Source organism: Sus scrofa, chromosome 7 (genome assembly GCF_054392235.1).
Source record: "Sus scrofa isolate SSC_HxYL_T2T_F1_AM1 chromosome 7, Sscrofa_HxYL_maternal_Yorkshire_Landrace_v2.0, whole genome shotgun sequence".
NCBI lineage: Eukaryota > Metazoa > Chordata > Mammalia > Artiodactyla > Suidae > Sus > Sus scrofa.
In genome coordinates this window covers 56,735,287-56,748,706 of record NC_139389.1, presented here as the reverse complement: position 1 = coordinate 56,748,706, position 13,420 = coordinate 56,735,287, and the positions used below count along the sequence as shown (strand labels likewise).

At 49.8% G+C, this 13,420-nt stretch overlaps 1 protein-coding gene across 4 annotated transcripts in view; it reads left to right on the top strand.

The window, feature by feature from the left end:
- The window catches only part of RASGRF1 (Ras protein specific guanine nucleotide releasing factor 1), a 125,546-nt gene that overhangs the window by 70,364 nt on the left and 41,762 nt on the right, over window positions 1-13,420 (top strand). For all 4 annotated transcript variants that reach the window (XR_014810299.1, XM_003128446.7, XM_084968391.1 and 1 more), the window contains exons 11-13: window positions 2,494-2,557; window positions 5,053-5,189; window positions 5,541-5,623. Coding sequence is in view for 3 of the 4 variants with exons in the window: in XM_003128446.7 (XP_003128494.4) it covers window positions 2,494-2,557; window positions 5,053-5,189; window positions 5,541-5,623 (284 nt within the window). In the remaining variant the exon portion in view is untranslated. The remainder of the gene's footprint in view (window positions 1-2,493; window positions 2,558-5,052; window positions 5,190-5,540; window positions 5,624-13,420) is intronic.

Genomic DNA, 13,420 nt, shown 5'->3' with positions numbered 1-13,420 from the left:
TGTCGTTAACACTCTGAATGATGTAGTGTGAACTTGTGCTAATGATCGCAAGCCTTTGCTTGATGAGCACTCTGGACCTAGGACAAGCCACTGAGGTGGATCCTGTGACTTTCCCTTTTGTAGCAATAAGGGGAACTGAGATTTCTAGAAAGAGCCAGCAAGTGGCAGAGAGGGGATTTGATGCCAGGCAGCCTGGCCGCAGAGTCTGTGTCCTTAAACCAAAGCTAAAATTCAAGCCACTTCCCATTCGCAATTGGAAATAGAATGCCTGACAGCCTCCTGAGAAGGGCATGCCGCAAACCCACAAGGTCTGAAACTACCATGGGAAGTTTTTTGGATGTAAAATAAGAGTGCTAGATGGGGCTTTTGAGATTATCAAACCCAAGTGACATCACCGTGCAGGTTAAGGCCCAGCAAGACCTGGGGCAGGGGTGAGGAGGGGTCGGGTGAGGGATGCTCACCCAAGCCCTCCAAAGAGCCAAACCAGAAGCAGAACTCAGATCCCTGCAGCCCCAGCCGCCTCCTTGACCACAGCCTTCTGGACTCATCAGCCCACACACAAGAGGAAAGGAAGTAACCTTCCCTCGGGGACCCACTCTGATGCTTTCCCCTGTCACCCTCTTCCTCCCAGGTGGCAGCCAGCCCTGTAGATATTTTCACAGATAGAGTAGCCACCTGGCCAGGTTTCTGTTATTGTCAGTTTTTATATTATTTATCTGTTGCTGTGTAACAAATTACCCCCAAAGGCAGTGGCTTAAAATAAACATTTGTTGTCTCACAGTTTCTCTAGGTCAGGAAGTCGGGACAGCTTAGCTGCGTGGACCTGCGTGGCCAGGGTCTCTTAAGACGTTGTGGTCAAGGGCGGCTGGGGCTGCAGTCGTCCGAGGGCTCGACGGGGCAGGAACACCTTTTCCAACTTGGCTCCCTCGCATGGCTGTTGGCTGGAGGCTTCAGCCCCTCATCTGTAGCCCTCTCCTCTGACATGGAAGTCAGCTTGCCCCAGCACAAGTGGTCCAAGAGACAATAAGAGAGCAAGTAGGAGGCTGCAGCCCCCAAGCTGCACCCCGTCACTTCTGCTTTAATTTCTTAATGAGAAGCAAGTCGCTAAGTTCAGCCCACGCGCAAGAGGCAGAAGTAGTGCCTTCACTTTTTGAAGGGCGGGGTGTCCAAGAATTTGTGGGTGTACTTTACAATCAGCACAGTTGTGGCTACTTTTATTTCTCACAGTAATATCAAGGGGTCTCACACCCAAGTGATGCTCACATGCTCAAGGATAGCGGGCATTTTTCCAGATTTTCCTTTTTTTTTTGATAGGCAAGAAATAGATTTATTAAGGTAGGACACTTGTGAGAGATGCAAGCAGGCAGGCAAGGAGGCTCTCCAGATTTTCCTAACAATTAAAAGCCAGCAACTGACCTTGAGCTCTCTCCAGATTCCACTGCTAACCCACCGGGTGACCTTGGGCGGGACACTTAACTCTGATTTCATTTCTAAACCTATCAAATCAGAATAACGATACTTGAGATGGGTCCATAAAGTTGGCCTGTTTTCCTCTTGCTAACGTGAGGTTTAGCCTAGAATGAGGGATTTCAAACCTCTGCAAACTAGGGGCTGCCTCAGAGTTGCCGTAGGACAAGAAGAGGCCATGCAAGCCAGGTTCTGACCTGTCCGCCCCCAGCCTGACCTTGACCTTCACTGGGAGAAGGCATCTCCAAGCCAATCCCATTTGAAGCACTTCGCTGGGCTTCTTCTTCTTTTTTTTTCTTTTTTTTTTTTTCTTTTTGTCTTTCTGTCCTTTTTAGGGCCACACCTTCGGCATATGGAGATTCCCAGACTTGGGGTCCAATCGGAGCTGTAGCCACCAGCTCACGCCACAGCCACAGCCACGCCAGATCCGAGCCATGTCTGCCACCTACACGACAGCTCACAGCAATGCTAGATCCTTTACCTACTGAGCGAGGCCAGAGATGGAACTGGCAACCTCATGGTTTCTAGTCGGATTTGTTTCTGCTGCACCACGACGGGAACTCCCTCACTGGGTTTCTTATGTGAGGATAAAGTTCTTCAGCTTAAATACCAAGATGCGCACTTGGCATGTAATGTACACAAACGTGTGGGTTACATGGGTGCTCACTTCTTTTTTTTGTCTTTTTGTCATTTGGGGGCCACATGCGCAGCATATGGAGGTTCCCAGGCTAGGGGTCAAATCAGAGCTGTAGCTGCTGGTCTACACCAGAGTCACAGCAACACCAGACCTGAGCCATGTCTGTGAACTACACCACAGCTCACGGCAACGCCGGATCCTTAACCCACTGAGCGAGGCCAGAGATCAAACCTGCAACCTCGTGGTTCCTAGTTGGAGTCATTTCTGCTGCACCACCACGGGAACTCCTGGGTGCTCACTTCTAAAGTCCCTCCCCACCCCGGTATTCTGGAACTCTGAAGCTAGCACCTCTCCCGCCTTGAGTCAAGGTGACCTCTGCTCTTTTGCAGAATGGAGTCATATCCCTCATTGACTGCACCTTGTTGGAGGACCCAGAAAGCACGGAGGAAGAAGGTAGGTGTGATGGTCACACTCGAGCCTGTGTGTGCTCGCACATATATGCACACTCACCCCAAAGGGAGAACGCTGAAATTCAGTGGCCATAGTCCTGGACTGGGAGAGGCTGGGCTTGGGTCTCTTTTTTTTTTTTTTTTTTTTCTTTTTTCTTTTGCTTTTTAGGGCCACAGCTGCAGCATTTGGAGGTTCCCAGGCTAGGGGTCGAATTGGAGCTACAGCTGCCAGCCTGTGCCACAGCCACAGCAATGTGGGATCCAAGTCACGTCTGTGACCGACACCACAGCCCACGGCAACGCCGGATCCTTAACCACTGAGCGGAGAAGCCAAGGATCGAACCTGCATTCTCATGGATGCTGCTCAGATTCATTTCCACTGAGCCACCACGGGAACTCCTGGGCTTGGGTCTTTAGAGCAGGAGCTCCCTGGCCCCACAGGTGATGGCCTGCACTCGCCTTCCTGGTTCCTTCCAAGCTCCTCGGGTCCCTGGATGTATTGGCACCACTGGGTTCAGGGGTCACAGCATCTCAGTGATCACCCCTAGTTCATGCATCTGTGCTCCACGTGGCCAGCGGCTCACTGGGTGCAAGGAGGAAGCCAGGGAGGTGCTGGGACCATCCTGTCCTCCTGGAAAAGGGTGGGGTGTGCAGGAACACATGTGCCACCACCCTGCAGTGGGGTTGTAGTGGCCGGGATGGGAGGCAAGACTTCAGGAGAGGGGGGCATGGGAGTGGGGCCTCCACAAACCAGAGGGGGTTGGATGGGGAGGTGGGGGGAGGGCAGCCCCCAGATGCTGGCAAGCCTGGGTGTGTGGCGAGGGGTGGGGGGGTCCATGAGATTCCTCTCCCTGGGGGGGGGCACAGCATTGGAGAATTGGGGTCTTTATTTCAGGTTAATGGATGGGGCCACTACTGTCTCTTGACTGGACCAAAGTTGGCCCTCGTCTCCCCCATTCACTGGTTCCCCAGCCAAGGCTCTGGATGCCCTACTCTGGGGGTATGCCAGCTTGGACCCCATCTTTGCCCTTCCCCAGGCAGGGTGAGCTGTAGCTGAAAGGCCGCAGATCTTTGTGATGGCATCGCTTAGGCTTGGGCTTGGGATTTGCTGGGGTCTAGGGGCCTAGTCCACACACACATGCCCTCTGGTCAGCCCTGCACCCTTCAGGCCCCTCCACCGACGGCCAAGCTAAGCGACTCCCCAAGGCAGAAATAAAACTGCAGCAATTTATCTACAGCTCTTACCAGCCCACCTTCTTCAATCTTGGCTACAGCTGGTCAGGACTCAAGTGGCATTGTCAGGCCCCAAAGCCCTTTTCCCTCCAAGGTCAAGGAAGGTGCCTCCACATGTCCCCCACTGAGCACACAGACACCCCATTTCTGAGGAGCCATCACCATCCCATCCCTAAGTCACCACCCAGAGCTCCTGTGCCCAGCAAGGAATCCTGAAATTCTCAGGTGTCAGCACCGGAAAGGTGGGGGAATCTCAGCCACTACAACCCACTGAACTTCTATAGGAGGACATCTGAAGCCCAGAGAGGGAAGGGCACCACCCCAAGGTTACACAGCCAGCAAGCAGAGACCAGAGCTGAAGCAGACACTCCACAGCATTTCACCCCATCCAGTGCACCCCCAGTGTCACGGCTGCATTGGAAGAGATCCCTGAACTGTGATCTTAGTTGTTTCAAATGATAGAGTTCAGAGTTCCCGTTGTGGCTCAGTGGTTCACAAACCTGGCTAGTATCCATGAGGATGCGAGTTCGATCCCTGACCCTGCTCAGTGTGTTAAGGATCCAGTGTTGCGGTGAGCTGTGGTGTCAGTCGAAGACACGGCTCAGATCTGGAGTTGCTATGGCTGTGGTGTAGGCCAGCGGCTACAGCTCCCACTGGACCCCTAGCCTGGGAACCTCCATATGTCATGGGTGCAGGCCTAAAAAACAAAACAAAACAAAACAAATAAATAGAGCTCAAGGAACTCTTCAGGTTAAGAGCAGTAATAAAACTACCTAGAATTGACTTTGGCTTCAGGGAGCTCTCAACTGAGCTCAATGTCCAGCCCAGCCCTTCTGACCCCTGTATTACCTTGGAGCAGCAGGGGGGCCCAGCTGGGAAGCCAGTTCTAGACCTTGCTTAGCAGGTGCATTGCTAGGGTCAGGCGGGCGGGGGGGGGTCCTTACGAAAGTCCTCCCTGGGGAAACCTCAGCCCCCCACTGGCATGATGGGGGGGTCTCAGTTCCCTAAAAGCTCTTCCGACTCAGAATCAGAGCTGTCCCTGTATGGTTGTAAGGTTCTCTGCATTCCACGTCTTAGTTTCTCCATCTTTGAAGTGGAGATTCCTCACCTTAGGGGGAAGAAAACATTCTGCAGCTAGCAAGTGGCCCAGGGCCCTACCAATGCTGTGCCTTCACTTGTGGGTAAGACAGGGTAGCTGTTCAATTGTTTTCCAACCCAAGAAAGGCCCCCACTGATTCTGCTCACTCTGTGTTTTGCAACTGGAAGCCAAAGGATCCGGCCAAGACATTGACCACTTGGATTTTAAGATCGGGGTGGAGCCCAAGGACTCCCCGCCCTTCACAGTCATCCTCGTGGCCTCATCCAGGCAGGAGAAGGCGGCCTGGACCAGTGACATCAGCCAGGTGAGCCACATCACCTGTCCCTGAAAGCACGTGGTCCCTTCTTGCCTAAGTGGTTGGGAGCCCGGGGGCTACTGCAGGGTTCTGATGGAGAAAACGCACATATCCACAAGTGATTCTTAAAACTCCAGATTCCTGGGCTCCCCTGAGCCCCCGGAAGACCTACCGTATCCAAGTCTCTGGTGTGAGGCCTGGGAACCTACATTTTAGCATATGCTCTGCATTGACCCCACCGTTGCCTGGACGACGCCCTTGAGGTTGAGGACTCTGGGTCAGGCCGGGGCACGTGACCGCCACACTCAGTCCCAGGATGGAGACTGGGCCTCTGACCGGGGGTCCTCTCTCTGATTCCAGTGCGTGGATAACATCCGGTGCAACGGGCTCATGATGAACGCGTTTGAGGAAAATTCCAAGGTCACTGTGCCGCAGATGATCAAGTAAGTGCTCTGGGCTACATGGTGACAGCAGAGAGCTCAGAAGATGCTGAGTTTCATCTTCAGGGGTGTTTTGTGAGTGCTTGTATGTTTTGAGTTAATGTCTATTTGGAAGACGGCTTTGTTTTCATTGCTGTTTGTCTTGAAAATGTGGATTTTTGCATTAGGCTGTTTAAACAAGAACATCAGGAGTGGCATTTTATGCACTATTTTTTAAAATAACTCTTTTTCTTTTCCTAATTACGAAACAAGAACACTTCCAAAATGTGTCCCCAGGGCCACCTTGTTTGACTGAGATACACACAAGGGGAGAAGGGGCTGGCATCCTGCTGAGAGCAGCTCTCTGACCTCCTGACTTGCACGAGGCATGCTTCTTCCCAGCATCTGCTTGCCTGACCCTCCTCCCCCTGTGCCCACGGGGTGGCCTGCTGGTTCCCTGGCCTCCATCCGAATCTCTGAATTCCCAGCCTGCTCTGCACACCCGGCACACACCAAGACCCGGCTCCTCCACCGAGGCGGGTGGTGCTGCCCAGAGCAAACATCCGGAACCCGCTGCTACTTGAAGTGCACACTCTGGGGAGCTGCAGACCCCTGTGTAGCAAGGGTGTGAAGGGTCCCCCCATACCCTGTTTGGATGGCAGGCCTGATGAAGCAAATGTTTGGTGAAACTGCGGCCTGCCAGGAGCAAGGAGCTAGCCGAGGCAGTTTCATGTACATCAGGTCTTTGAAGCATCTGGGTGCATTTGTGAGAAATTATCCCCACCCCACCTCATGACTACATGATTGAAGAGCTAAGGTGCGGGAGTCCAAAAGGAACTCTGGGGAGTTCCCTTGTGGTACAGAAGGTTAAGGATCTGACGTTGTCACTGCAGCAGCTCTGGTCGCTGCTGTGATGCAGGTCCAATCCCTGGCCTGGGAACTTTCATATGCCATGGGTGCCACCAAAATCAAACAACAGCCACAGAAAACCTAAGGAGGATCTGGACTAGAAGGCACCAGCCCTGGTCCCCAGCTGCTGATCTATGTGTGACTGTGGTCAGATGGACAAGTCACTTCATGTTTCTGAGCTTGGGTTTGTCACCAGTAAGTGGGAGATGGTATTTTCCGTGATCAGTAAAAAAATCACACGTAGAATTATAGTTCAATGCAGAATGGGTACCTGTTCCTTTTCTGCAGAGCGATATCTAGGAAGTAAAAGAGAGCAGAGGAAACCAAAATAAACTCCCCCATGAAAGAAGAAAGGAAAACATTTCAAACTATGTTGGTGACAAAGGGAATGGAATATCCAGATTAAAGTGACAACTCTGAGGACCTGCTGGTCCCCCAACTAAGCCTGGCCTTCCTGACAGAAGCCATGGGCAGCGTCCTCCTGTGAGGGCACTGGGGAGCAGAGATGAGCAGATGTGGCCTCTGTCCTCGGGGAGTTCACTGCTTAGTGAGAGAAAGAGACACGGAAAGAAGTCATAAAATGCTAGCGAGTGCTCTAAAATGGAAATTCGTATGATGTGCCAAGGATTCAGAAAAGGAATGACTCGTTCACCTGGCAGAGCTGGAGAAGACATCCCAGAGAAGGGGACATCAGAACTGGCCTCCGAGCAGAGTTGCAGTATGGTGGAGGGGGAAGGGGATTCTGGGAGGAGGGAACAGCATGAGCAAAGGCACAGAGGCAGGAAAGCACATGGTGCATTTGGGGAACCACAAGCTCCATGGAGCTGCGGGGTTGGCAGAGTGGTGTATCCTATGGGAAATAACGCTGCTACAATTGTGGGCTCCAAGTTCACAACCAGACAGACTATGCCAGAGGTCTTGGGACAGAAAGCTCACAGACCCAATTAAGATGCTTAACTACATAGTCTAGTGAATTAATTGTAAACACTTAAAATCCAGGGGAAAGAGATGGGATAGTGAATTAGCACATGTTACATGTAGTTACCCAGACTGGTTACATAGTGGTCATTCCTGCCTCACTCTCTGCCCCATCAGCCTTCCCTGCTGATGGAGCAGCTACAGGACCAGAGGTAACGCTTGATCAAGCAGATCCAGGCCACATGCTGGCTCTGTCTGAGATGGGGCAGGTACATTGGCCACAGCAGCAGCTCACCAGTTAGACTGAAGAAGAGCTAGGTTTAGGGAGTGCCCGTCATGGCTCAGTGGGTTAAGAACCTGACTAGGATCCATGAGGATGTGGGTTTGATCCCTGACCTCCCTCAGTGGGTTAAGGATCCGGCGTTGCCGTGAGCTGTGGTATAAGTCCCATTTGCGGCTTGGATCTGGCATGGCTGTGGCTGTGGCTGTGGTATAGGCCAGCGGCTACAGCTCTGATTCGACTCTTCGCCTGGGATCCTCCCCATGCCACAGTGGAAGTAAATTTAAAAAGGAGAGCTACAGGTACAGGTACAGGTTTATCTATATTTCTGGGACAGAGTAGAGGGTCAGAATGGATGTCGCCAGTGGACATGAATGTTGAGTGTCCCCTGTGCCTCATGAATATTAAGCATAGCTGGGATATTTGGTGCCTTGTGGATACTTAGTTCCGCCTTGGTTCCTCCATCCCTCCTCCCTGCATTCAGCACATGCGCACTCTACTTAGTTTATAAAACTATGCCCGCCGTGTCTCACAATCTCTTTGCTCCTTTGTCCTCCTTGATTGTTTCTCTTATTCTTTATAGCACAATTATATTTTTAAAAATAATACGGCGACCCACCCACAGAAGGAATGGTGGGGCCAGAGAGATGGCAGGAGTCTGAGGTCAGTCCTTTAAGGACAGCGTGAAAGACAGGGCGTATCCAGTCTGCTCACCTCCTCTGAGCCCTGTCTGTACTCTGAGGTGAGAGGCACCCTCTAAAGAGCCATTCACTTCAGAACTTGCATTTATTTACTGCCTGCTGAATGCCAGCCAGTATTCTAGGTCCCTCAGGTCATTTATTCTGCAAAAGTCTTTTGAGGTAAGACTTGTTATTTCTACCCTACAATGAAGAAACTGAGTCCTGGAGGATAAGTACCTTGTCCGGGATTGCAGGTGTCTTTTGAACCCATATATTCCAATCCCAGTCCTTGTGTTCTTCCTGCTACCCCACAGATGCTAAACCTGCTCTTGCCATGACAGACATAATGGGCTGAATTCATATTTATTTAGATTTTTTTCCTGTTAGCTCATGATCATAGGATTCCCAAGCTTATCCTTTTAGTAATAGCATGTATTTCTTTGTTCATGTATTTCTTCTAATCATATCCCACCAGAACACAAAAAGAGATTTAAGGCTGCCTACTAAATACATGTAAAAACAACTAGGTAAAACACAGTTATCAGTGTGTCAAGAATAAGGGCAAATAGGGAGTTCCCATCGTGGCACAGTAGTTAACGAATCTGACTCGGAACCATGAGGTTGCAGGTTCCATCCCTGGCCTTGCTCAGTGGGTTAAGGATCCGGCGTTGCCGTTAGCTGCGGTGTAGGTTGCAGGTGCGGCTTGGATCCCACGCTGCTGTGGCTCTGGCGTAGGCCAGCGTCTACAGCTCCAATTCGACGCCTAGCCTAGGAACCTCCATATGCCTTGGGAGCAGCCCTAGAAAAGGCAAAAAGCCAAAAAAAAAAAAAAGAAAAAAAAAAAGAATAAGGGCAAATAAAAAGGAAAAATAGAATGAGGCCCAAGTGAGGTTAACTGCACTTGCTGAAAACTTGCTCAAAGTGAGCACAGACTTGATTCCAAGCCTCCCAGCACTCAAAACAAAAAGGGAAATGTGATTTAAAAGATTCGCAACATCCGGAGTTCCCATCGTGGCACAGTGGTTAACGAATCCGACTAGGAACCATGAGGTTGCAGGTTCGGTCCCTGCCCTTGCTCAGTGGGTTAACGGTCCGGCGTTGCCGTGAGCTGTGGTGTAGGTTGCAGACGCGGCTCGGATCCCGCGTTGCTGTGGCTCTGGCGTAGGCCAGTTGCTACAGCTCCGATTCAACCCCTAGCCTGGGAACCTCCATATGCCGCGGGAGCGGCCCAAGAAATAGCAACAACAACAACAAAAAGACAAAAGACAAAAAAAAAAAAAAAAAAAAAAAGATTCGCAACATTCAGAGTTCCCTTTGTGGTGCATCGGAAACAAATCCAACTAGGAACCATGAGGTTGCAAGTTCAATCCCTGGCCCCGCTCAGTGGGTTAAGGATCCGATGTTGCCATGAGCTGTGGTGTAGGTCACAGACTGGGCTTGGATCCCGAGTTGTTATGGCTGTGGTGTAGGCTGGCAGCTGATTGGACCCCTAGCCTTGGAACCTCCATATGCTACAAGTGTGGCCCTAAAAAACAACAACAAAAAAGATTCACAACATTCAGAAAGTGAAAAGCTCAGTTGCTCAAGGGAGTCGTGTTAGAATCCCCCTATGATGGAAGCAGCGTAAATGTCCGTTGACAGAGGAATGGATAAAGAAGATTTGGTATCGGAGTTCCTTTGTGGCACAGCACGTTAAGGACCCGGCATTGCCACTACTATGACTTGAGTTGCTACTCTGCCGAGGGTTTGATCCCTGGCCCAGGGAACTTCCACATGCTGCAGGAGCAGCCAAAAAGAAAAAAAGAAAACGACATGATATGTACACACACACACACACACACACACACACACACACACACACACACACACACACACACACTGGAATACTACTCAGCCATGAAGAATGAAATAATGCCATTTGCAGCAACATGGATGGACCTAGAGATTATCATACTAAATAAGTCAGAGAAAGACAAATATATGATATCACGAATATGTAGAATCTTTAAAAAAAAAAAAAGTGGGAGTTCCTGTCATGCCTCAGTGGTTAACAAACAAAAGTATCCATGAGGAAGTGGGTTCGATACCTGGCCTTGCTCAACGGGTTAAGGATCCGGCATTGCCTTGAGCTGTGGTGTAGGCCACAGACGCGGCTCAGATCCCTCTTCACTGTGGCTGTGGTGTAGGCTGGCAGCTACAGCTCTAATTCAACTCCTAGCCTGGGAACCTCCATGTGCCTCGGATGCGGCCCTAAAAAGACAAAATAAAAAAAAGTGATACAGATGAACTTATTTACAAAACAGAAATAGACTCCCAGACATAGAAAACAAACTTACAGTTACCAAAGGGGAGAAGGAGGAGGGATAAATTAGAAGTTTGGGATTAACATATGTATACTAATAAAGTAATCAACACGGCCCTTCCTGCTTTTGCACAGGGAACTATACTCAATATCTTGTAATAACCTGTAATGGAGAAGAGTCTGAAAAATCATATATATTTGTATGTATAACTGAATTACTTTGCTGTACCCCTGAAACTAACATAACATTGTAAATCAACTATTATTCATTTTTTAAAAATCCTCCCCTGTGAGACAATAAAACACATGTCCTGTGGTCTAACCACCAGAGGGCGCCAGTGGTTGCAGCAGCTTTCAGGGCCACTGGTTCCCATCACACCCAGTAGAGGGTATGGAGGTCAAGCTCCCTGTAGCCGAAACAAAATAGATCTGTGGGCCTTTAGACCCAGCTTAGCCTCAGGTCCTCAGCCCACTGTGCTGAGTGTGCCTTTAGACACAGCTCAGCCCTGTCCTCATGTGTTGGCAGCCTGAGCGGAACAAGACTTGCTGCTACCAGATCCAATTTGGAAGGTCCTGGAAGAGGACTCCAATTGCTCTGGCTTGGGTCATATTCCTACCCCGTGCAAAAATCAGAACTTTGATAGATGCAAGCCAGGACACCTGCCAGCAGTTTACTTCTAGTTTGTACTGCTAGCTAACGATTGACCCTCATGCTTTAATAAGCAGCCAAGGTGAGGTCAAGGACAGATGACCTCCCCCTACAGATGCTGAGAAGGTTAAATAAACCCCTGAGAAATCCACCCCACCTTTTGGCCCAGGGGCCGGAGGTTCATAACGCATGACCACTGCACAACCAGTTTCATCCTTTGTAGCTCTTTTTAACTAAGGGAGGACAGGTATCAGCAGATTGCTGGCAGGAGAGGGAGCTAGGAACAAAACTTTGGTTTGGTTTGGTTTGGTTTTTTTCTTTTTAGGGCCACACTTGCAGCTTACGGAGGTTCCCAGGCTAGGGGTTGAATCGGAGCTGTAGCCGCTGGCCTACACCACAGCCACAGCAACACAGGATCCAAACCGAATCTTCACCCTACATCACAGCTCATAGTAACGCCAGATCTTTAACCCACTAAGTGAGGCCAGGGAGCGAAACTTTGTCCTCACAGATGATAGTCAGCTACATTACTTCTGAGCCACAATGGGAGCTCCCTGGATTTTTAGAATTAGAAAAAAATTTAGACCCTTGGGGATTTAATTGAGCTATTTGTTGCATCTGTTAACACTTGTGGCTTTTTGTTTTGGTTTTTCAGGATTTTTGTTTTGTTTGTTTGTTTGTTTGTTTTTTATGTCTACAGCATGTGGAAGTTACCAGACCATGGACTGAACCTGCACCACAGCAGCAACCTGGGCCACTGCAGTGACAATGCCAGGTCCTTAACCCACTGAGCCACAAGGGAACTCCACTTGTAGTTTTTCATTTTGGATTAGGAAGTTCATTTCCAGTGGGTAGGGGTTTATCTAAAAATGTCTTGTAGAGCCTGGTTGACAGAAGCCCTTTCCAGAAAGATTTTGCCTTTGTTTCCACCAGTTACCCTAGGAGTGTTACATCCTATGACCACACTTTTATACTCTTTGGGCTTCACAGGCCACAAAGGTATACGTATGTGTGTGTCTCCAAAACCACTGGACAAGCAAATGATACATTCTCGGGGGGGGGGGCGCTTTGTACTCTCCCTGCTCCCCCGCTGTCACACGTACAGCCTGGGATAAGACAGGGAAAAAAACGTAATCTCCTTTTCCTGGTGGGTAGATTTTTCTAGGCCTCCTTTCACTGAGCCCTTCAAGGGTACCAGCATGGGGGTCTCATGACAACTCCCTCCACCCACAGACCCAGGCCTTGGCTTCTCTTTCTTGTTTGTTCGTTTTGCTTTTTAGGGCCACACCTGCAGCCTATGGAAGTTCTCGGGCTAGGGGTCCAATCAGAGCTGTAGCCGCCGGCCTACGCCACAGCCACAGCAATGCCAGATCCGAGTTGCATCTGCGACATACACCACAGGTCACGGCAACACCAGATCCCTGACCCACTGATCAAGGCCAGGAATCGAACCTGTGTCCTCATGGATGCTGGTCACATTCGTTTCCACTGAGCCACAATGGGAACTCCATTATTCTCTTTTGAAACCCAAAGCACTTGGTTCCCAAGAGCAGCAGCGTGCCCTAAAAGCAGCTAAATCATCAGCTGGTTTCCAAATTTCCCTTCACTTTTGGTTCCTGGGAACTTTCCTTTTATCTTTTAGCTATCTTTTATTGAGGTACAATTCACATAACGTAAAACTCACCATTGTAGAGTATACACTTCAGTGTATTTTTAGGGTATTCACTGTGTAGTGCAACTGTCACCACTAATTCCAGAATATTTCCATCACCCCAAAAAGAAACTCCATACATATTAACAGTCAGTTCCAACTCCCCCCTCTCCCCACCGCTGGCAACCTCCCGTCTACTTTCTATGTCTATGGATTCAGCTGTTCTGGACATTTCATATAAATGAAATCTTACAGGAGTTCCCTGTAGTACAGTAGGTTAAGGAGGATCCAACATTGTCACAGCAGTGGTTTGGGTCACTGCTTTGGCGCAGGTTCAATCCCTGGCCCAGGAACTTTCATATGCTTCAGGCACAGCCAAAAAAAAAAAAATGAAGTCATACAATACTTGAACTTTTGTGACTGGTTTCTTTC